The sequence below is a fragment of the Xenopus tropicalis genome, chromosome 6 (assembly GCF_000004195.4).
Source record: "Xenopus tropicalis strain Nigerian chromosome 6, UCB_Xtro_10.0, whole genome shotgun sequence".
Classification (NCBI taxonomy): Eukaryota; Metazoa; Chordata; class Amphibia; order Anura; family Pipidae; genus Xenopus; species Xenopus tropicalis.
In genome coordinates, this window is record NC_030682.2 from 81,239,692 (window position 1) to 81,265,958 (window position 26,267).

Sequence of the window (26,267 nt, forward strand, 5' to 3'; positions counted from 1 at the left end):
GAAGCTCTATTATGTCAATGTGTATCCTTTTTAGAGTAAAATCAGGTGTTAGATTAATAAAAGATTCACATGATTTCAGCTACTGAATGACTTTTTTTTTTTTTTACACGTGACGGAATTTCACAGCGAATACATGCCTGGTGAAAACATTTGCTTATCACTATGCATAATTTAGATGCGCAAGATAAGCAGCACCAGTGGAAGCATGGTGTATGAATGCTCTCTACTGCTTGCTTAAAGCAGACATTTAGAAGTAAGAGTCAGAGAGATGAATTTCAAATTGGCCACAAGGTGGCACTATACCACCACAAAACTAAAGAAGATGTACAAAAACAGTACAGAATCTTGCTGGAGATGTGAAAAGGGACCAGGAAATCATACCCATAAATGGTACCCATGCCCCCTAATTTAATCTTATTGGTCTAAAATTCTAGAAACTATAGCTACTATAACAAAAACAACAATTAAAGGAGAAGGAAAAGCTAGTAAAGAGTTAATCCCAAAATGCAGGCATACCTTCATTTGTCTCAATAGTGCCCTTAAGTCTCCCCATATTTCACCTGTTCAGAAGATCTGAGCTCCCCTCTGTTCCCTTTCACTGAGACACACAGACGCTGAACAGAACAGGCAGGCAGAACAGCCGAAGGACAGGCGAGCACTGCGGGGGAGGGGGGGGTTCTGCGAGCACAGGTGTGTGGTGACCGGGGGGGGGGATTGTGAATGCGGGTGTTTGGTGCGCAGGGGGGGGCCGCGATAGACTACAAATACTGTGAAGTTAAATGGAAATTTTGGGGAGAAGTTAGTATTATTTTTAAAAATAATACTAACTTGGTGATTTGCTACAGGAAAGGGGGCTCTACAACATATAAGGTGCTATAGTAGAAGCCTTTCCTTGCTCTTTAAGAAATACATTATCAACTATCATACTAAATCTAATGCCTCAGAAAAACTGTGTATTAACAGATACACTCACCCAGCATTTACTGAATGCAGCTAGAACCTTAATTCCAAGACATTGGAAAGCAAAAGACCCTCCAACATTCCTAGAATGGATAGTAGAGAAAACTATAATAGCACAGCTTACTGGAGACTCTGGGAACCCTGGATCACATTCACTAAAAAACACCCTACATAACCACAGTGACATAGGAATCAATTTAACTAAACTCCCCAGAAGATACAATAAAACCAACTGATATCAATGTTATAGAAGTAACTTGTTGTCAATTCTTGTTTATTTTTGCTGAACGTAACTGTATGTCAATGCATATGTTCCTACCCCTTCCCCTTCTTTTTTCTGTACCCCATTTATTCTTGAAACTAAAATAAAGAATATATAAAAAAAAGCACACATTTAGATCAGGGCTTTCTTGCACCCACTATTGCTGCAGTCTGTAGCTTGCACTGGATTCAAAGTCCAACATAAAGTAGGAGTGCAGCCTCACTGGACATTAGCGATTGTGATTAGGCACTAAGCTCTTGTATCCAGTGAATTATTAAGTTAGCCCTATTCCCTACAAAGTCTGAATTTCTGGTTGGTATTTAGAAAAAAGATATATTGCACCAACTAAACTGAGGACCTCTTCACCTCTCGTATTGGTTACTGGCTGCTTTGTACATAATTCTGTATGTCCAATGTATAAATCTATTTATTGTACAGTGCTGTGGAATATGTTGGCACTTTATAAATACATGTTAATAATAATAATAATAATAATAATAATAATAGGTAGAAGATATATAAGAGAATGCCCATGATAACATAATGCCAACAATAGCAACCATACCCACTTTTATATAATTATATGAATATAAAGCTTACATCTAATTGCAAAAACTACATTTTATTAAGTGCCTTAAGCAAAGACTGAGAAAAAGAATGCATAGTAACTTAAAAACCATGGTCATTTGGGAAGATATTTGTTCCTACAGTATATCTTTTTTTCTGAACCCATTTTTATTATTTATTTAAATAAAACCAACTTTTACTTTTGAGTGCAAATGTGCACCCCCTTCTTTGGTTCCTTGTACACAAACTGACCCCCTTTAAGTCATTCCCTGGATTTACATTTTTCTCAAAAAGTACCAGCATATTAATATATGGGCATATGAATTACGCATCAAAGGAATGACTCTAAGGGCTGTTTATAAAGAGAGGTCTTTCTAGTTACAAAGCCTCAAGGTTTTATTTGAAAAGATATCTATAAAAAGATTTTTATAAGCATTGTAGAATGCATGAATGTGAATCATGCTTTGGAGAGCTTTAGAGGCTGCTACAAAGGACTCTAACACTCTAAAACAGAATGGACACCAGGAAGATACACCATGATGATGGTATCTATTTGGAAATAGGTCTCCAAAGAGTAATCTATTTACTATTTTAACCCCAAGGAATATCACTATATTGAGTGCAATGAGGAAGAGCCCTAAAAAACCAGTGTTGCATCTGTGCTGTTTTGAAATATTTTTTTTTTACTCTTTAATTTTGTGTCCTCTGCTTTTTTTTCAAGGCTCTTGAAGATTAAGCTAGCCCCTTATTCCAAAGATGATATTCCAGCTAATACACAGTGTTGGGGCACAATAAAGGAAATAGTTAATAAAGGTATAATTAATATGAATATAATATTACACAGATGCCATATGTACATTAGCAAAGCCAATAAAACAAAACCTTCTATGAAACCAAGTATAAAATAACAGTAATTATCCCTGCTAATGTTTTCCAAACTAGGCTCAAAGGAAAAGAAAGGCTCCACAATCATAAGGAAATGAATCGCATCTATATGACTGTCTGACGTTAAAACATTTATAATTGTTTCTAGAAATAATTAGCTAAACTAATTCGTCCTTCACCTTGTTTGTTTCACTCTTTTGATATACTGTAATAGATGGAGCCAATTTTAGCTAGACTTTAGTTGTATACTAGTGTATGTGTGAACCATATAATGTCAAAACAAAGTTTGCTACATGTGTATTTTGTATCACTTCTATCTTCTTTACTTTACATCCACCATGTTTGCTTTTTTTATCCCGCATTAGCATATTTTCCCTTCTTTCCATTTTTAGCCCTCCTTATCAATTATTTTTCACCAAATCTTCATTTCTACCTCCATTCTTTTCATGCCACATTATTATTTTCCTTTCTTCTCTATTCCACTGCAGTCTTTTCCTTTACCGTTGTAAGGTCTGTGCCATTTTTTGTTCTGTCCCAATCTATCTTTAAATTATACTGTACTGTCAAAAAAGGCAACTTTCAAGGCTGTTACAGTTTGAAGAACTATGGTAACAATGTTGTATTCATCTATATTAAAAATAAAATAAAAGTTCATAGAACTGCCTTTCAAGTACCATATGACATCTACATACAATATGAAAGATAGCTTACCCTTTGTTACAGTAAAAATGTTCAGAAATACCATATTGGTGAAATGGACAAACATTAATGTAATTATAACATTTCATGTGCATGTTTACATTCATCTAGGTTTTGCATATTTCCTGTTATGCAAGAAAAAAACATACTCTTGGGGAAGCGGGGTGGATTGTCATTGACATCCGTGAGAGTGATATTGACAGTGGTGGTTCCTGCTAATCCTCCCAGCTGTCCTCCCATGTCCTTTGCTTGGATTAGTACTTGATATTGTTCTTTCACTTCTCTGTCCATGTTTGGTAATGCTGTTCGGATGACTCCTTCAATAGTAACAAAAGGTAATATTAGTTTAAGATGCGGTCAAAGGTAATAGAATGTTTTTTTTCTTCATAATGACTGCAGTACAATATATCAAAAGTGCAGTGCACCAATTATATCATTCATTCAAGCAGTTATAGAGAATCACCATCCAAACAATTTTTTTTCATTTTGCATAATTAAAGAAAATGTCATTCTAAGCAGCTTTCCAGTGTACATGAAAAAAATAATGGTCATTTTCAGGGGGTTTTAAAGTTGTAAATGAAAATGCATTTAAAAGAAGTATTTATTCATTCCTTTCTGGTCCCTGCACTCACTTCTTGTTCTGACTTTTAAATAATGTAGCAGGTCAACCCTTCATCAGGACATGCAGTAGCTGGTTTCTGCTACATTGCTTCAAGAGACAGAACCAGCAGTAGAATACAGGTATAGGACCCATTATCCAGAATGCTCGGGACCAAGGGTATTCCGGATAAGGGGTCTTTCCGTAATTTGGATCTCCATACCTTAAGTCTACTAAAAAATCAATAAAACATTAATTAAACCCAATAGGATTGTTTTGCATCCAATAAGGATTATTTATATTTTAGTTGGGATCAATTCCAAGGTACCGTTTTATTTCTACATAGATAAATTAAATCAGTTTTAAAATTCTGAATTATTTGATTATAATGGAGTCTATGGGAGACGGGCTTTCCGTAATTCGGAGCTTTCTGGATAATGGGTTTCCGGATAAGGGGTCCGATACCTGTATAAACAATCAGACAGATGCTGATTTCAATAGTAATTCATATTGACAAATAATTTAAAACCACTGAAAATTTAGAAATAATGTATATTGCAAAGTTTGCTAAAACCTCTCTGGCAATAAAAAAAATATAATTACTCTCTGAAAATGTATGAAATTATCACAGTTTGAATTTACAACTGTCTAAGGATTTGTTTCTTACTCTGCAGTATTTGTACTATTGTCACTGATGTGTGACTTGCGGGCCAGTGCTTTACAAAGAAAAATAGACCACTGATATGAGCAAAAACCATAGCATGTATTATCTGACAGTTTCTTAATGATTCTGAGCTAAATCAGCTTCTTTGTATGTTCTGGCAGGAATTTGTACACCCGTAACAATGTCAGGAATTAATATGTGCAAGTCAGTTATTGTCTTAGAATGTATTATATTTTATAGAAATGTTCCATTTTCAGGTAAAAAAGTTTGACTTCCAAGGCTAGAAAATGCAGATTTTTGTCTAGATGGTATTGTACTTAGAACTATAATGTGTGACAAATAAAAACATAAATATTATTCTTCATAGCAGCAGAAACAGTCACAATCAGTTACAATTAGTGATGAGCGAATTTGTCCCTCTCAAAAGATTTGCTAAACGGCAAAAAATTCATGAAACGGCAAAATGTTGCGTGTCAAAAAAAAAAAATTGTTCTATTCTTTTGGCGCCCACGACTATTTATTTTGACGCGTGACTAATCTTTTGCCGCCTGCAACTATTTATTTTGACTCGCGACTATTCTTTTGACGCCCACGACTATTTGTTTTGATGCACGACAATTCTTTTGACGTGGCGACAATTATTGCGAATTGCGAATTTTTCCACGACTTATATTTTCATCTGTTTCACGAAACAATCTGCCAATGGCTGCAAATCCATGCCTGGCGAAACATTTCGCCCATCACTAGTTACAATCATATTCTCATTAAAATACAAAGAAAATTATTGGTTGTAGTACGATAAGTTAAAATGTGCAACTTCTGTTAAGATCACTACCCTTTCTGCAATACTGTGCTCCAATGTTGTAATATAAATTTCATGATCCCATCTTTTATGAGTGTGTCTGTAAAAAAAAGACAATTGAGTTCCTGCAATTGTCATTACATAACTAAACTATTATTGTGATGGGTTTGTGATAAACAATAGCAGAATTGATTTTATTTCTCTCTGATGAGATTAGGGACTGAGCTCCAAGTCTGCCTCAGCCTGATTGGAAACAATAGGCAGAGCCAGCTAGGGCAGATAATCCAGTTACCCTGGCACCTATATGTGCATAAAAACAAAAGGGACTTGCTGGGAGGATTAGCCAACAGGGACATAAAAAGAGCCCCAAAGAGAGCTTGGAAGTCAGTCTTCAGAGAAAGGGAAGAACTGCACATTGAATCTACAACTTTGCTACCCTTTGGCGATTATTCACTTGAAGTTTTATTTGGACTGTGTATTGACTTTGTGGGCTTCAGAACTGCGTTTGTTATCCATAGAAGGATTTGTCGTTGAATTCTACAAAATAAAAGCTTAAACTGCCACTTGATTTTCTTTTCAATATTCTGCCATGCTTCTGTTACGTCACTGACATGACAATTATGTTCCATCACTTTAAATTTTCAGCATTAACAATTTCAAATAAAATAAACAAACTTTATGAAGCATTATATTTATATGGGGAGCAGTAGAAGCAAAAAACACATTTTCCTATGCTCAAACTAAGGATAAACAAATGGAAAACTGACAAATCATAGAATGCACTGTGATGTCTTCATAAATATGGGTGTAGCTGTGGAAACTAGTGCAAGCAGTTACATCAAAAATGTTATCTTTGACCTTTAATTTTTAAAAAAAATACATTACCATTTATCTGAATACAATATTTTGATTACAAAAATTAAGAAACCTACCCCTATAATTCCCATAATGCAATAAGAGGTCCTTATACACAAGATAACACCTAAAATTATACAGATGGTAGATGCATTAAGTTACAGTTGCTGGTGACTGCAATAATAAAAAGGACAATGAACAGTTTAGGTTTCTTGTCATGATGTGTATGTATTATGTATAAGATGGCCCAGTGATTGCACAATTTATTATGCCAATTATCTAGTTATAAATACGAGCACTAAAAGACTGCAAGCTGGAAGCATATCATTCACATGGAAGCATATAATTCTAATCAAATTTTAGCACAAAGTATTTACTACATTCTCTAATTGCCAATTTAGCCTACTCTCAGTGATGAGCAGTGCCCATTTAACCTCCTGCATTTGTCTCAATGTATGTTTTATGTATATACTGTATCTTCTACTGTACAGTGCAGTGGAATATGTTGGTGCTTGCTACTACTTCTATTATTAATAATAATAATGATGATGATCAATAGAATGACGGCAGAATAGGAAGGTAAATTTTGCTCCAAAATTAGATATAGTAAGTATGTACAGTATCTCTGGCAATTAAATCATTTATATATATTAAAAACACCACTGAAACCACATTACAACATGTGATAGCCAGCATATTTGTTAAAGTATATAATCATCATCTGCAAATGTGTAGCCGAGTATAACATTCTTTATCTGTGTAAATATTTGCTTTAAGCATACACCAGTTTTGATGTTTGGATTTTTCCCATTTGTTTCAGGTCTGAGGTGTAGCGAAATAATTACATATATCACTGTAATGAACTGGGGTTTAAAAAAAAGAAAAAAAGAATCTTGGCAATTAGTAATGAGTGAATCTGTCCCGTTTCGCCAGAAAATTTGCGAATCAAAAAAAAAATTGTTGCCTGCAACTATTCTTTTGACGCGTGACTATTCTTTTGATGCCTGCGATTATTTTTTGATGCGTGACTATTTTTTTGATGCCCACAACTATTTATTATGATGAGCGACTATTCTTTTGACGCCCACGACAATTTTTGGACGCACTGTGAATTTTTCCACGAATTCATGCCTGGCAAAACATTTCGCCCCTCACTATTGCCAATATGAATAACGCAATTAGCTCTTGGTAGCAACTCATATCTGTAACTGCAATCCAAGTCATTCATTTATCTATAAGGATACATGGTTTACAAATATGTCATTAATTTTTTACAACATTTACACTTATTTTTACAAACCTTAACCTGAACACAGCCTGTAAAACCCTGTATATATGCCCTGTAAATATGATGAAAAAGTACTGCACTCATAGGAACTTCTCAAAAAGAATTGCTCAAGTTTATTTAAGATTTGTAGCCTTCAGGCAATCATTGATTAGCCGTTTTTTAGCTAGCTGCAGGCAAAACAATGAAAGCATATGATTGGTTGCCGTGGGTTCTGCCCAGGTACTAATTTGTCCAGTGTTTATAAATGACCCAGTGTGGCTCCTTTAGCTAACAGACTTGAAGGAGCTGAGCCATGCTGGTTCACAGTGGAGGAACCATTTTGGTTTGTATAACTTACACTATGGGCGCTCACCATTTGTTCTTTTGTTTACTGTCTATAAAATGGTTTGCCCCACCTGGTAAGTATTTCCTATAATGATAATAGAGAACAATTAACTGAAGGACTAATGATTAATTTTATCTGCAGAACATGCCATAATGTATTATCCTCTATCCACTATGTGGTGACATTTGATTATGGAGAAGTATTGTTAAGATTTGGTTACAAATGTATTTCTGATCTTTGTTGAAGGAGACAGATTTTCAGGTATCCCTGATGTCCACTGATGCTATACAATTGAAAATACTGCAAGCACCCAACAAACCAGAACACTAATTCTCCTCAAGTTGAGCAATGTAAGTGTGGAATGTACATTTATTTCAGAGGGGCAGAAAGGGTCAAATTGAGCACTAGGAGAGGGAAGGTGAGGTTAGACATATTGGAAATATAACTAAGATTACTGCAGGGTGATAAAATGGTAAGCTTTGACCCTATTTGTGCCTGCAGCATAATTGTATATATCCCCAGTGTGACTTCTATTTTCTAAATCTGATGTTGTTACTGTTGCTCAGGAAGAGTAAAATAAACAAGACAGGGATGGATTTGTCACTGGAAACAACTAACATGTTATATGAGACCATGCATTTTTTATTTAGTCTGTATTTCCTTCAGCCCACCACTAAAAAAATTACACTATCTCTCTTGCACTTACAAATTAACTCCTTTCTTAATAAAGATCATTTACAAAACAATGATAATGCTATCAATAGCAAAAAGTGATTAGATTCATTAGTGTTGTTTGTCATTCTACAGTTTATGCCAATCAGAAAATAAATAGCATTGCAACAGTAATTATACAAGTAAATAGATTACATGCTTTAATGCATTAGTTTGCTTTGCAATAACGAGCAGTTATTGCAATAATATATGTATTGATAGTTTGTTTGGGACTGCAAAAAGCAGGGCAGGGTATTACAATGAAATATGTCCCCCCTTTTATTAAAAATCTGTAGTGGTTCTTAGGACTTCTATGCTATAATGACACAAATGTACAGTATGCCTAGTATACATAACCTTGAATAAAAATTCAGTTCCAGTGGTAATCGTCCTTAAAGAGTGAAATATCTCTCATAAACTCAGCGCTTGTTGGTAATAGTCAATTATAAATAAAAATCTCCAATGCGGTGAAAAAATTGTGAACTTGTGCTGCTTCCTCTTGATAAAAAGCTCCCCTTCAGATGAGCCTCAAAATATGTGTGCAGAATGTTGATAGAAGCGCATGTAAAATAAAAACAATATATAGTGCAAACGAGTAAAACAGAAAATATCAATGAATCAGGTGAGAGCTTTAGTTGAACACCACCTTAAATGTGACCCAAGCTCTATATATGTACAAACTGCTCACCAGAATAACGTATCAGAACGCATATAGACACAACCCCCACTGGGCTTTTGATTGAGGTAAGATCCAGTTCAGCGTTGTATATAGAATAGAAAATGAGGCAAATATAGTGTAAAACTATTTAATAAATATAAAAAGCCCTGCGCTCTGCAGGCTACTTACAGTACAGCAGTAGTGTATAAGTAAAAACAATCGGAGTGTCCTCCAAAGCTCAACGCGTTTCACGTGTTCTACTACACGCTTCCTCAGGAGCAATAAATCAAATGTGCAAAATCGCGTCCCCATGATCTCAATTTAAACGCTTATAATTATGGTAGAAATGAAACAGCCGGAGTAAAACCGGAAGAAGTTAATGACACGCATGTAACCTCTACATGACGTGTATAGCGTGTATAAATGTGCGCCATTGCCGACTCAGGGAAGAGGCGGTCACCATGGCAACGCGTCAACACTAAATGTGTATGACGTTGACAGGACGCGCCAGTGGTAAGGCTGTCAAATCTTTGATTAGGCAAATATCAGTATTCTTACTTTAGAACAATGCTAAATCTGTAGTAATTGAGTCACTTATGAGTTATGCAGTTGATCTTAATTTTCTTAAGTAGGCTTTCAATGCATTCATGTAATTGTAGTACCCTTTAACATGGGGGATCAAGTTTAGCTTTTGAAAAATAAAAATATCACTTCTAAAGCTTTTATATTGATTCAGAGGAACTTGGTAAACATTAATAAATCTATCTTGTATACTAAAAATCTTTTTGGGTGTCTTGTTTTTGTTACTATATAATTACATGATTACATAAGATCAAAGACACAGTACCTGTCATCAGACAGATGGCAAAAAAAGCATTTCAATGGTCAAGCTTTTATGGAAACACTTGACTGGTGTGTGCTCCAGGCTTGAGAAAGGGCTGGAGTAAGCCCGAAACATTGCCTGTTTATCTGACCTGAAAATAAAAACACCTTTTCACTTTTGCAATAAGGATGTGCTGCAGTTAAATTTCACTTTGACGCTTTTATGGAAAAACTTTTAAATTATGGGAATAACTGGATCATTAATATATATATATATATATATATATATATATATATATAAAACATTTTCATTTTACGGTGTCTTTGTCCTTAACCATCACAAATTTTCAGCATTAAGCTGTAGATTAAAAAACAATTGTGTATTCCTTGTATACTCAAATTTATTGTGCAACACAAATACTTATTATTAATAATAATAATAATAATACCTGTCTTAGGATCAATAGAAAAGTAAGGCTGTCCCTGAAGAATGCTGTAAACCACTCTTGCACTGCTTCCATATGTTGGGTCATCTGCATCTGTCGCTTTCACCTGAAGCACATAAGCACCTATAAGAGAAAAAACAGATAAATAATTACTAAATTGTTATAGTATTATCATTATTTATTTTGTTTAAGAAATAAGAGCCTTCTCAAAAAATATACTGGTCAATAAGTTGACTTTGGCACACTTCAGTCCATTTGACTTACAGTGAGTCATTTATTACATGGTTATAAAGTAGGTAAGGTAGACAATGCTTAAAAAATAGATGCATTTGATATACAAAGATCCATCAACTTGAATAAACACATCTGAAGTCATCTGTGTTTTGCTTCAGAGGTGGTTGAAATACCTTTATGACTCCAAGAGGCCCATCAGGTCTGATCAACTCTCAATTTTAAAATTTGAAAATATCTTATGTATCTGTAGGCAATACTACTTCACTCACATGATATACCCAAAATCCCACCCCCTTTAGGGTCCATGTTTCAGGACAATTCCACCAAAAAGGAGATTTTTACATTAATACTCGTTTCTATACATTTTCCTAGCTTGCTACAAATTTTCCTGGTCTGTGTTATTTACTCAAATAAATTCAAAAGCAGTCAAGGCTAATCAGAATGCGCAGATTCATCACATGAAATATGCTCCTTCCCAAAGTACCATTTGATATTATAAGCTAGAAGTAGAAAGGGCCTGCCCAGGCTTGGCGTACAAGGATAAGGTGAAAAGACACAACCCAAAATAACTCAAAATAAGTAATGGCGTCACTGGTTCTTTAACTTAAATAGGAACTTATTTATTGACCTTGATCCACTTAGGAGTATTAACAAGTAACAATGCAGGATTCATGCATGATCAGATCAGGAACTCACAATACTTGGTCACAGTACTTGGTCACACTGACACTATCCCCGCAGGGCAACAATGGTTTACTCCCAGCTTATGGTTATGCATCTCTCTAGTGGAACCTAGGCAATGCTCTATCTAGCCCTGAGTTTGTACACTGGGAATCCTAATTCTGGGCAACAATATACCTGGGATATTAATATTTTTTACTATCCTCGTTGTAGTCAGAGCTGCTCAACTAACTATCCCTAACTATCTGTTACACCTAGTGCGATCTTTAACAGAACTATGCCTTACCTTTGGGTCTACACCTAAACCCAGGTTCTGTCCACCTGCCTGCTTTAGGTGGAGATCTAACAAAATGGACCCTGTTGACATGGTTGCTAAACCTTTTAAATTTTAACTGTAAGGGTCATGCTATGACCCAGGAAAAGGGACTTACTTAACTTTATAATTATGACCCCCCTATAGGCATCTAAATAACTGGGGGACTGCCTGAAAGAAAGGGTCCCCTACAGAAGCATATACCAGGGCTACAAAATACACAACAAATGTATTTTACTACACATTTAACTTTCCATACAGCATACTTCTAATATACGGCATATGGAAAGTACTATGTTTATAAACTATCCAGCAGGTTATACACTAAATGAAGCTGCATTAGGAGATTAAATAACAGAATAAGATTTAAGAAATTATTACATTAATATACATACAATATATATATATTTAGTCTGTAAAAATGAGTACACATAGAATCCCCTTTGCCGAGAATTGCTGGCTCGTGAATCTTTGGAAATGAGAAGTGAAATACATTAAATGATTCTGCATTCAGTGCTTAATCTGAAAAGATGGAAAATGTATGAATTTAGCTTAAATGAACCAACATGATGAACAGAAAAATCAATTCTAATCACATAAAATGTTGATTTCCACAAATCAATTCACTAATCTCCATTAGCAGACATTGTTGAATGTATCATGCTGTATTCAAAAGCTCACATGATGCAGAAATATGTTCTGTTTTTCTTTATTGTGAATCTTTGTTGAATGCAACATGGAGTTTATTTCAGACTAATACTGACAACCAGGAAAGAAGAGGTGCAATTAAATAGCACCTCTACATTTTTATTTTCATTGTGGTACCACTAAAAGTATACAAAAGGTAATATCTTGAACTGTATTTTCAACTAAGACAATTATTTCTTCTAGAACAACCTCTATTTCTCTCTATATTTATATACTTAGGGAACTATGCAGACACGCTACTCAGGGCATGGGGTTTAAACTAAGAGATGGAAATATGACCCAAAGCCCATTTTCACAGAGGACCTTTCTGATAAGGCTTACATGGTTTAAACCTTTCTGCTTTAAAAGGACACTATGGGGAATATTTATCATGCTGTGTAAAAAGTGGAGTGAAGCTTTACCGGTGATGTTGCCAGTGATGTTGCAACCAATCATCAATTTGATTTCAACAGTTAGAAAACCAAACCAAAGCATCTGAGCTATGCTATGAGCAACATCACAGGTAATGTTTTACTCCACTTTTTACACATCATGATAAAAATCTCCCTATGTAACCTATTAGATATTGTATGTTGAGATTTGCGTTGTTATGCCATATGTCGTCACAAAAAAATGAATGAAGATAAATTAAGTGGCCTACGACACTAAACACAAAAAATTACATTCCCATATGTTACATAGTAGGTTATGTTAAAAAAGACACACATACATCTGGCTCAGCCTTTTATGATTATATGAATCCTGCCTAACTGCTCAACCTTCCTAACCTAAAAAAAAATCATTTGGAAGCATCTCCATTTTGCCTCAGAGGGACAAATTCCTTCCTGACTCCAAGATGACAATTGGACCAGTACCTGCAATTGGCAAATACAGTATATATAGGACATATGTATTAAGGACAATGTAGACCTGTGCAGATTTCACTGGTATTTGTCAGTTGGCAAGAGATGCAAAATCTCCTTAATAACCAGACATATATATGATAGCTCAAATGAAGAAGTTTGGGAAGTTTGCAAACCAGGAAAATACATACTGTATATACACAAAACAAGGTTTTTCAAAACTAAGCAGTGATCGACTGCGTAGAGATAAGAAAGACATATATTGTATAACTGACATATAGTTTTAAGACTGACTGTTTAGTATATAGGATGATGTTTTATCAACACGGACTTCCATTTTTAAGAAAAGATCTGTAGGTAGGTGGTGAACTCTTCAGTGATTTGCAATATATTTTTTTCCTATCAATCTCTTTATCTAGTGCATAATTGTGATTATAATGAATTTGTTAACTGTTCAAAAAAATGTGGGAAATTTCCTTAAGGTTTAGTCAATATTTTCCCAGCTTGCAGCAGACATTATCTGGATTTATTGTAAGACTGATTACATACATACAGATTTGACTGCATGAACCACCAGTTCATTGAATGTACATATCTGGGTTTTTTTTTTTTAGAATAAAATAAAGGTAATTTATAAATCCTGTACAGGTTTTGCATCTTTTACTTATAACCATTTATCCAGAAAGCTCTGAAATATGGCATGGTCAATTTCGAAAGACAAACAAGCAAACAATTCTTCATTATTTATGGGTTTGTTTGTTTGTTTGTTTTTTAGTTTAGTCAATACATTGTATTTGATTAAAACGAAGTTAGCATAAATACATTCATTTTTTGTTTAAGGGTTTGGAGAACTGTTTGTGATGTCTTGATAAAGGTCCTCTGTGTAGGACTGAAACGTTGACATAACATCTTTGCATATAAATTAAGCCATGTGTGCACTGTGTTCTTTTGCAGCAGCACCTGGGCCTTTTTTGCCTTTTTTCGTGAGTGTGCTGCCTTTCAAATGCTCTCTCTCTCTCTCTCTCTCTCTCTCTCTCTCTCTCTCTCTGTAGTTATAAAAAGTTGAAAGATTTGAGTAAAAAATACACATCTTGCCCAACTGTAAAATGTACATGAAATACAACGTCAGTTAGATGTTACAACACTGTGTTCATTAATGATAATTATTTACAAGAGAATAGTGATGAGCGAATCTGTTCTGTTTCGCCGAAAAATTAGCGAATCTTTCAAAAGATCCGCGAAACTGCGAAAATGTTGTGCGGCAAAAAAAATTGTCGCCCGTGGCTATTATTTTGTCACCCGTGGCTATTATTTTGTTGCGCGGCTATTCTTTTGTCACCCGCGGCTATTATTTAGTTGCGCAGCTATTATTTAGTTGCACGGCTATTCTTTTGACGCCCGCAACTATTCTTTTTTGACGCTGGTGACAATTTTTGGACGTGCGGCAAATTTTTTCATCCGTTTCGCGAAACAATCTGCCAATGGCGAAATGCGGAAATTCGCAGCGAATCCATGCCTGGCGAAACATTTCGCCCATCTCTACAAGAGAAAGCTAAATAGCTTGCAGTGAAAGTTTTCAGTGTGGTAGTTGGTAACTTTGAATCATATAAATAGGCACAACATTTTTTAGTTATGTTGAGGAACTTTCTGTACATACATCAAAGTTTATGCTTAAGGGGAACAGGCAAAATTGAATGAAGAAGTAGATGTCCATCTACATTTTCTTGTCAAAGGACCATTCTACATAATTTTCTACATAATGAAATTTTTAGCTTACTTAGATAATGTACAGTATAAGATTTTCACAGACAGAATGTTTGCCTCCTCATAAAAAACTACAGGTGCCTGAAATTTAAAATAGAGATAGCAATGATGCTTTGAACAATAAATCACTTGTGCAACCTCATCATGTAAACAATGCTCATTCCAGGAGTTTATTGTCTACATTCATTTATCACAGATTCAGAGCTATCACCTATTTCTGCACTGCTACGTGGGTATAATTGATAAAGCAATACCGCATTTTAAACCCATCATAAATCACTTCCATAGAAAATCATAGAGATAACAGATATTTATATCCTTTAATGCTAGCAATATCGCAAAAATAAATAACTAAGCTTTTCATGGGTGTGTGTGTGGGGGATATAGTAGAGTAATGCACCTCATATTGTAAAATATAAGGATATTAGAAGTTATAGAGGAGTTTTGATACCATATAAAAGAACAAGGCCTAATGCTGAATGTCTTTAAACAGGTCCTGGCATTCCAAAGTGACTATTAATTATCCTCATGTCATACAATAGGGGATACATTACATAGTCATGTCAACCTAAGTCTTAGAAACGCGTGCAGGTATTTGTGCATTTCAGTAATAGCCCTTTTTCGTGGTATTTATGAACTCCTCTCTCCTCAAGGTAAGAGTTCACATGCCAAGAAGTAAAAAAAGTGCAAACATAATTGTTTTAATAGAAAATTTAGACTAGTGCCCGTTACATGTTCAAATGATATGATAATGAAGGTAAGTTGGCAAACATATGGCCAATTTTAATTAAAAGGAACAAGGATGATATAGCTGTGTCACAGGTAAGCACCAATTGCATTGATTGGATGATTTCAGGTTACAAAGAAAAGAAAAAGTAATTCACCAAATCACCAGGGCATCATTTGTGCTATAAAAGAAATAAGGATTGTGATGAATGGGATGGAATGTGGCTTGATCCTGTGGTTTGTGAATAAAACAAAGACAAACAGCAGTTTGACAGCTACTGATTAAACACAGCAGGCTGAGAGTGTAGCTGCTGGAGTTCTATGTGCCAGTGCCTTCAGATGTTTAGAGGACACAAATAGTCACTATAAAAAGCCTTAGGTGTTCCAGGCTTAAGACTGTATGGCGCTTTGGATATAGAAGTCATAATAAAGTTACTTAAGGGGACAAGATGTGATATTGAATTAAAAATAAGTATCAAAAGTGGCAAGAAAAGTATGAATCAATAAACAGTTGGCAACATAAAGGGCTAAGATTTAGGGTGCCTGACATGTGAAGCCACAGCAGTGCCTTCAAAGACACTACAGGATCACAGGATTTAACATATGCCTTTTAAAAATTGTTAAACAAAGTATTATTAAAGAAAAACTAAGAAATAAATCATTACATGTTAGATATTAATAAACAGTTAGAAAAATAACACATTTAAGGTAATATAGCTATTTTTTTGCCCCAACTGCCTCCTATTGCCCACCCTTCTGCATAACATGCAAAGACTCATAGGTCTGTGACTGCCAAGGCAAGATTTACTCACCACTGGTTGTGCTCCTAACTCATGCAAGTAATGTTCAAGGGTACCTATCTATCATAATAGTAGGGATGAGCCGTTTCGCTTCCTTGAAAACTGAAAAAATTTGCCAAAATTTAGCAAATTTTTGTGAAATACAAAATTACTTTTTTTGTCATGTGGCAAATTTTTGCACCCGTTTCGCAAAAAAATCTGCCAATGGCGAAACACGGAAATTCGTCGCTAATCCATGTCTGGCGAATAATTTCACTCATCGCTAATCATGAGGCTTGGGTGATTTACCAAATGTTTCAGGGCTAAATTGCAGTAAGCAGAGGGTGGTGGGCTTGCCATTCTAAATAAAGTCCTCATGGCCTTCCTTACTTATTGTCATGGGTTTGTAGGCTATCACCATTCATCTTGTATTCATAACTTGATTTAATGTGGATGATTCAGTATCATGTGTTACAGGATATGCAGGGTTAAAATATTCTGTAATTTGGATAGTAATCTTGTAATAGCCCTTTGAGGCATTTCTGTCTTTCTGTTGAACCTAAAACTTTCAATATGGGAGCTCCACCCCCTACTATGTTTCCTGTCCATACCTTGTCCTGTTTCCTCACATCCATAGCCCATAAAAGCTATTAGACAAAGGGATGAAATAACATCCTCTTCCTGAAGGGCATGGTGAAGAAACTCATTAGTAGAGATGTAGCGAACTGTTCGCCGGAGAACTAATTTGCACGAAAATCGGGTGTTCGCAAGTTCGCAAGTTCGCGAAGTTTTAGAGATGTTCGCAATTTTGGGTTTGCCTTAGCTGGAGCCAAATTTTGACCTCTCACCCCAGAGCCAGCAGATACATGGCAGCCAATCAGGCAGCTCTCCCTCCTGGACCACCCCCGGACCACTCCCTTCCATATATAAACCGAAGCCCAGCAGCCATTTTACATTCTGCCTGTGTGTGCTTGATGAGTCAGCATAGGGAGAGAGCTGTGCAGGGGTTTGAGGGACAGTTTAGGTAGCTTTGCTGACTAGTAATCTACTTTCTACTGCTCTGTATGTAGCTGCTGTGGGCAGCTGTCCTGCTGATCTCATCTGCTGTAACCCAATAGTCCTTGTAAGGACTGCTTTTATTTTCTGATTACTGTTACTCTTCATTGTGTACTGCAGCTCCGTCTGTGTGTGTTGGAGACAGGTGTGCTGCTCATAGTAGTGCACTAAGCACCAACCACACATTCACATCATTTTTTTTTATTTGTGTTTTTTTACTTTGCTACTGTAATTTATAGAGACGAGTGCTATTAGTCTAGCTGTGGGGGATTGGTGTGCTGCTCCTAGTAGTTCACCCCCAGTACCAACCAGAGATCACTTTTACTATTAATTTTTTTTTTAATTTAACTTACTGTTCTTTAATGTGTCCAGTGCTGTTTGCTGTTATTCATAGTAGTGCACCAAACACGTTACACATAGTAGTGACATTGCATTGCAATAAAATCACCTGAGCGATGTTTTTCCACCAGCAATAATATATTCCGTATTCACTACTGCAGCGTTTTGTCTTTGCGTGTGAACTGGCTGTAACCTTTACACGACTTGATTGGCATGTAGACGTCGGACGTTTTAAAGCAGTTTATTACACAAGTTTAGAAATGTAGTGTGATTTCTGCCCTTTACAGCACAAAACGCAACGCTGTGTCAACAACGTATTTTTCAGAGAAATTTTTGCCCTTGATCCCCCTCCTGCATGCCACTGTCCAGGTCGTGGCACCCTTTAAAAAACTTTAAAATCAGTTTTCTGGCCAGAAATGGCTTTTCTAGTTTTTAAAGTTCGCCTTCTCATTGAAGTCTATGGGGTTCGCAAAGTTCGCACTTTTTGGCGGAAGTTCGCGAACGGGTTCGCAAACTTTTTTTGTGAGGTTCGCTACATCTCTACTCATTAGATGAGTTTTTGGTGATGGTGAGTTTTTGGGAGACTTAGGAAGAGGAAGCAATTGACCGAGTTTTGAACCATCTTTTGAACTACAGGTATCTTTTCCAAATGAAGGTAGGCCCAGAGACCAACATCCCTCCCACTAAGGCCCTTTTAACTCTTATGGAACCATTAGCCCCGCTGGATCTTTGTAAACTGAAAGAACAATAACATCAGGGACTGCAATATACCAGCCTATCTGTGGCTTGACTACACATGGACTATCAGTGGGACAATCTAGGTAAATCCTAAACTTAAGTCTTAAAATGACACTAACACAGTTACATAGATAATTTGGTTAAAAAAGACAAAAGTCCATCAAGTGCAACCCTTTCAAATAAACTGCAGTGCATGTATTACAAATATGTATACAGATCTATCACTCACTCACTCACTTACTATATAAACTATATATTCTGTTGTCTATGCTAAACCAACTCATCCAAGTCACCAATAAAAGCACCTTTAAAAGCATTAATAGAATCTGCCATTACATCACCTGGGTGAGCTTCCCTTACCACCCCAGCTGCTTTAAATGAAAGTATCTCAAGTCTAAAGGGGTGGCTTCTAGTTCTTTAATATGTTATATGGGGTAAAATATCTCCTGCTACATGTCTCTATTACCCTTTAAAGGAGAAGGAAAGGTAAAAAATAAGTAAGCTTTATCAGAAAGGTCTATGCAAATACAGCCATGAGCACTCACAGAAATGCTGCACTCTATCCTCTATCTATCCTCTATCAAAAGAAACACAGGATTTCTTGTCTCCTTTTTGTAAACATGTTGTTTGGGTGTCTGGCTTCCTCTCTCAGAAAAATCCTTAATTCCCGTGGCCAGAGTCTATGCAGTTCTCTCCTCTTTCCCCTCTCCTGCTCCCCCCTACTTAGGAATGTGTGATCTGAGCTATAATGGCTAGACTGCAAACAGGAAGCTATTTAAAATGGCAGCTGCTGTCTTAAGCAAACCGAGAAAGCTTCTGGGGCTCTTTAGTCAGGTATGGCAATGCTTTCTGCAGAATAAATATAGTGTTCTAGGTGGCACTAATGTGGTGAATCTATTGGCAGTAAAATACTAAAATGACTTTCCTTATCCTTTAATGTACTGTACTTGTAAAGAGTAATCTTGTCCCCTTGCAATCACCTTTTCTCCATAGAAAACTATCCCAACCTTGACAATATTTTCCATTCTGTATCTAAGAGGTAGCATTATGTTTTCATCCCTTAAGTTAATGTCCTTTTATATATAAACAATACATGATATATTTTAATAGCCATAGAGTGACTCTGTCTAGAGTTACTCGGTTTGTTATCTAGAAAATATCCCCCAATCCTTTGTAGTTAAGGAGGTCCCCAACACACTAGCATTTACTGTATAATCCTCTGCAATGCGGCAACATTCTTAATGAAACTTATAGTTGTGCACAATTTACTATCATCTGAACTTACAATGTCTGCCTCCAGGACATTAATAAACAAATTAAAAAGTAAAAGGCCAAGAACAGACGGCCTAGTACTCCACTAACAACAATGGTACAGCCTGAAAACATTGAATTTATCACCACTCTTTGCAATCTACCCTTCAGTCAGTTCTCTATCCATCTCTATTCCTTACTTTAACCGTCTGTGTGGTGCTCTATCAAATACTTTAAAAAGTAAGGTAAAAGTAAAAGTAAGGTAAATACCATCCAGTGCCACCCCATTGTTTATGCTTCTGCTCACCTCTTCATAAAGGGAAATTAGATTAGTCTGGCAAAATCTATAATGAATAAAACTATGCTGGCATAAACTTATATTTCAAGTATTGGGCCTGTTATCCAGAAAGCTCAAGGCCTGGGGTTTTCTGGATAAGGGGCCATTCCGTAATTTGGATATTAACACTTTAAGTATAAACATCAAATTAAACCCAGTAGGTTTATATATCTACCAATAAGAATTAATGATATCTTAGTTGGTATCAAGTACAAGTTACTGTTTTGTTATTGCAAAGAAAAAGGAAATATGTATTAAAATTTCAGATTACTTGGCTCTATGGTAGATGATTTTACCATAATACGGATCTTTCTGGATAATGGATTTCTGGATACCTGGATTTGAATTCATGTATTTAATCCTATATTAACCCGATGTCAAACTAACAGACCTGTATTTTTTAAGGCTAAAAAAGCAATAACTTTATGAATAATGGCACCACAAAAGCAATTTGCCAATCTTTTTAGTCACCATGTTAGACTTCAAAAAATTCCTGGAAAATTAAGTAAAGAGATTTGGCAGCCACAGAGCTACACTCTTTAAGTGCCCTGTGATGAACACCATCTAGTCCTGGACTTGTTTACATTTATGTGTACTATGTTCTGGTCTCTATTAAATTTCACCCATCCATAAATAGTTATAATATTGGTTCTTTAGTTGTTTAAACAGAATAAAAATATTGTTTCAGAATCTCTGCATTTTCCCTGGTATTACTACCACTTCTTTCTTTGTTCTTTTTATCATTTACATACTGTGGTAGAGTGACCCAACAAATGAGAGAAAAGGTGAGTTTTCCCTTCAAGTTCTCCATAGTGGGAGATGGAACCTTTAGGGGAGAGGTTGATAAACAGAGAATGGTTTCTCTGTTTAAAGGATGTTGCTGTCTGGCCCTGAAAGCTATAAGGTTCTGGAAGGAACAAGCGGATCAGGCGATCCATTCCAGTAGTCCAGCTCACCTATTGGAGCTTACTTTCCACAGGAAGGCTGTCCTGTGGAAAGGTATTTAATTGTATAGGCAGGTGTGAGACAGTCTCTCAGAGCAGGGCACAGAGCAGGAAGGATACCTCTCTGTGTTAGGGCTCCCAGAGGGGCTGGGGGTGCTTCCTGCCGCTGCAAGAAGCAGAGGGAGCCCAGACTTGAGAAAGCTACCAAGAGACTGAGGATCTAAGGAGTTGAAAGGAAAGCCAGGAGGCTGAGCTAATCCCCCAGAAGTGTTGTGAGTACAGGGGTGACCCCAACATTTGTCTTTTCTAACTGGTAGTCCACAAGGGACCCAGGTTAGTGAGGGAACTAATCTAATGTGTGAAGGTAGTGCCCAGAGGGCAGGGTTTATTTTTATGATTTGTTGTGTATGCTGAAATGGGCACCCTTGTGTAAATAAACTGCCTTAAAGCCAAGAAAGTGTCTGTCCTGGATCCCGCTAGTTTACAATACCTAAAAAATAATTTTGTATTAATTTTGCTCCTCGCTGCAATACCCTTTGTATTTTTCATTTTAGCTTATCTGATTTGCATGCTTTATTGGCCGCTTTGTGCCTAATAAAATTTTTAACTGTCCCAACTAACTTGAATGCCTTAAATGCATGTTATTTTCTTGCAAACCTCAACTATAAGGGGCTGATTCATCAAAGTACGAATCCCGAAATGGGTAAAATTCAGATTGGATACGATAATTTCTGATGATCGCAAATATCACGAAAATGCTTCCGACAAAATCGTATTAGTCACGATAATATCCTTTTGGCGATCTGAAAGCCACAAAATTTTTATATCCGAACGATCGTAATCGGCGGGAAAACTTTTCTGACTTTGATCTTTCTGTGCAGGATTTTGGAAGCCTCCCATAGGACTCAATGGCACTCTGCAGCTCCAACCTGGCCCAAGGAAAGTCACGATACCGAAGCTTGAATGAATCCAAAACTTTCGTACTCGGTGTGACAATATGATTTTGTTGCACAAACTTTGTCGCAAAGTACGAAAAAGTCGTCGAAAATACTCACAGTACAAAAAAATACAAATTAGTTGTATTCGGAGCGATCGTACTTTAATAAATAGGCCCCTAAAGCTACGCTCAAGTCATAAAGGTTTTGCTTTCCAATGTCTTTCCTTGCTTACAAAGGAAATATACTGACAGGTATATTTGTTAAGCAGTATTTAAGACACATTCTTTTCCCCTTCTATGTTTAACCATGTGACAGTTTCTTTCCCAGTTAACATGTTGCAGAGATGCCCTTATACTGCTTAAGTTTGCAGGTCTAAAATTTAATGTCTAAGTTATATATATATCATTTTTATGAAAGGCTTCAAGTCAGCATTAATAAAACAGATACTATGCAGCTACAGAAGGTTGAATTTGTAGTATGGAAGGAAAAACATGATAGCTACAGTGGATTTTTTTTTTTTTTTTTAATGTGTTGTTTTAATGTGGGGTTGTCAGAAAAAGGCCAGAACTTTTCCACAACTGCATTACCTAAACCCTCCCCTCACCTTGTTGCAAATAAAGTAAGGTAAACATGGGGGAAAGGAAAAGAAATATTAGAACTATTCTCTTTTTATCTGTATGCATTGCCAATATTTAGCACCATTTAGTTCATACATCTAAAATGTAAAAAGCACACTTATCATAAAGTTCAATATTTTTGTTTTATTGTAGCTCAAACTTTCTGATTTTATTTTTTTCTTTCCTTTCATCATCCAGTCCCTGAGTACTTCCAGCTGTGTTGTTTTTAAAGCAATTCCCAAAAGAACAAGAAGAATCAATCAACTACGCACTGTTTTTGACACCTCACCTTCACTAATGACAGATGCTACCTGTGCTCAGGCAGGCATGGTATTAAACTATACCTTATTGCCTAAGTTTCAGAACTGAGACTGAAATAACCCAGATATCTATTGAAAATTAGTATATAAATCAATCTGTGTGGCCATTGTTTTATGAAAATATTGAATGGAATAGCGCATTAATTTATATTTAGCCAAGTTAAATATCATATCTTCCTATGCAGTTATTAATAGAGAAATAATTTTTATCCTTGCTAACATCACATATTAGCCAATGGTATCAGGTAGCCATGATAAGTATAAGTTACATTATTGCCTGAATGCCTTAAATGCATGTTATTTTCAAACAAACATCAACCTTAACTATAAAGCTACTATCAAAAAGGTTTTGCTTTCCAATGTTTTTCCTTGCTTACAAAAGAAATTTATTGACAGGTAAGCAGCATTTAAGACACATTCTTTTTCCCTTCTATGTTTAACCCTGTGACAGTTTCTTTCAAGTTAACACGTCAGATGCCCTTATACTTAGTTAAAAGGTCTAAAATTTAGCGTCTTAGTTATATATATAATTGTTATGAAAGGATTCAAGTTTACAAAGTTATACACTTTTTAGGAGGGACAGAGAGATTAAAAAGGGTGGAGGGGTTTGTCTTTACGTAAAGTCAGACTTAAAGCCATGTAATAAAGACATTACCAATGAAAACGTCGAATCTCTTTGGGTAGAAATTTCTGTAGGGCTGAAGGTCACAAAGAAAATGATCATTGGTGTATGCTATAAACCCCCCCGTATAGATGAAGGGGATGAGGCCCAACTATTGTTGCAAATGGAGGAGGCTTCAAAACTAGGTCAAGTTGTTGTTATGGGGGACTTTAATTATCCAGACATTGACTGGAGTAATGGGGTGGCTAAGTCAGAAAAAGCTAGTAGGTTTGTAAATATGCTAAATGATAACTTTTTATTTCAGGCAGTTCAAGAACCCACTAGGAATGACGCTATTTTGGACCTGGTAATATTTAATAATAATGAACTCATCTCTAACATTTGTGTGGGTGAGCATTTGGGGAACAGTGATCACAACATGGTCTCCTTTGAGATAATGCTGCAGAGACAGCTCTATAAGGGAGTAACTAATACGCTCAATTTTAGACGTGCAGACTTTGCCAGTATAAGGGCATCTCTGCAATGTGTCAACTGGGAAAGGCTTTTCATGGGGTTAGACACAGAAGGAAAATGGAACATCTTTAAAACATTGCTTTGTAGGTATACACAACAGTATATCCCCCTTGTAAGCAAGGAGAGGCAGCGCAAAGCAAAACCTTTATGGCTGAATAAAAGTGTTAGGGTCGAGGTTGGTAAGAAAAAACGTGCTTTTAGGGCATTCAAGTTAGCTGGGACAGCAGAAACTTTCATCAGGTACAAGGAAGCAAATAAAGCATGCAAAAAAGCTATCAAGCAAGCTAAAATAGAAATGGAAAGGGATATTGCAGCTAGGAGTAAAAAGAATCCTAAATTATTTTTTAATTATGTGAATAGTAAAAAAATGAAGCAAGAAGGGGTGGGAACTTTATTATCACGGGGGGGTAAGTTGGTTGATGAGAACGGGGAAAAAGCTGAAATTTTGAACTCTTATTTTTCATCTGTCTATACATCTGAGGAGCCAGATAATGAAGGCTTCCCTTGTAATATGCCCAGTTCTAGTAATTTAGCTACTGGCGCATGGGTCACTCGGGAGGAAATTCAAAAGAGACTTGAACATGTAAAGGTAAACAAAGGTCCAGGGCCGGATGGGATTCATCCCAGGGTATTAAATGAGCTGAGCGCTGTGATTGCCAAACCTCTTCACTTAATTTTTCAGGATTCATTGAGGTCTGGCATGGTGCCAAGAGACTGGCGGATTGCTAATGTGGTGCCGTTATTTAAAAAGGGATCCCGTTCTCAGCCTGAAAACTATAGGCCTGTTAGTCTGACATCAGTAGTAGGAAAACTTTTGGAAGGGGTAATAAGGGATAGGGTACTTGAATACATTGCAGTTCACAATACTATTAGTTTGTGCCAGCATGGTTTTATGCGTAACAGATCTTGCCAGACTAATTTAGTCGCCTTTTATGAGGAGGTGAGCAGGAACCTTGATGCTGGAATGGCAGTTGATGTCATCTACTTGGACTTTGCTAAAGCGTTTGATACAGTACCTCACAGAAGGTTAATGATCAAATTAAGGAATATTGGCCTAGAACATAATATTTGTAATTGGATAGAGAACTGGCTGAAGGATAGAGTACAAAGAGTGGTTGTAAATGGAACATTTTCTAATTGGACCAGTGTGGTTAGTGGAGTACCGCAGGGGTCAGTCCTTGGGCCTTTGCTTTTTAACTTGTTTATTAATGACCTGGAGGTGGGCATAGACAGTACTGTTTCTATTTTTGCTGATGACACTAAATTGTGCAAAACTATAAGTTCCATGCAGGATGCTGCCGCTTTGCAGAGCGATTTGACAAAATTAGATAACTGGGCAGCAAACTGGAAAATGAGGTTCAATGTTGATAAGTGCAAAGTTATGCACTTTGGTAGAAATAATATAAACGCAAACTATCTACTGAATGGGAGTGTGTTGGGGGTTTCCTTAATGGAGAAGGATCTAGGGGTTTTTGTTGATAACAAGTTGTCTAATGCCAGGCAGTGTCATTCTGTGGCTACTAAAGCAAATAAAGTGCTGTCTTGTATAAAAAAGGGCATTGACTCAAGGGATGAGAACATAATTTTGCCCCTTTATAGGTCCCTGGTAAGGCCTCACCTTGAGTATGCAGTGCAGTTTTGGGCTCCAGTCCTTAAGAAGGATATTAATGAGCTGGAGAAAGTGCAGAGACGTGCAACTAAACTGGTTAAGGGGATGGAAGATTTAAGCTATGCGGTGAGACTGTCGAGGTTGGGGTTGTTCTCTCTGGAAAAGAGGCGCTTGCGAGGGGACATGATTACTCTGTACAAGTACATTAGAGGGGATTATAGGCAGTTGGGGGATGTTCTTTTTTCCCATAAAAACAATCAGCGCACCAGAGGTCACCCCTTTAGATTAGAGGAAAGGAGCTTCCATTTGAAGCAGCGTAGGTGGTTTTTCACGGTGAGGGCAGTGAGGTTATGGAATGCCCTTCCTAGTGATGTGGTAATGGCAGATTCTGTTA

At 36.4% G+C, this 26,267-nt stretch overlaps 1 protein-coding gene across 1 annotated transcript in view; it reads right to left on the reverse strand.

Annotated features, from left to right (window-relative positions):
* Positions 1-26,267, reverse strand: part of cdh12 (cadherin 12, type 2 (N-cadherin 2)) — a 410,646-nt gene that overhangs the window by 37,622 nt on the left and 346,757 nt on the right. Inside the window, exons 8-9 of the mRNA XM_018094961.2 lie at positions 10,546-10,665; positions 3,523-3,690 (exon numbers count right to left, since the gene is read on the reverse strand). Of these exons, the coding sequence (XP_017950450.2) occupies positions 3,523-3,690; positions 10,546-10,665 (288 nt within the window). The remainder of the gene's footprint in view (positions 1-3,522; positions 3,691-10,545; positions 10,666-26,267) is intronic.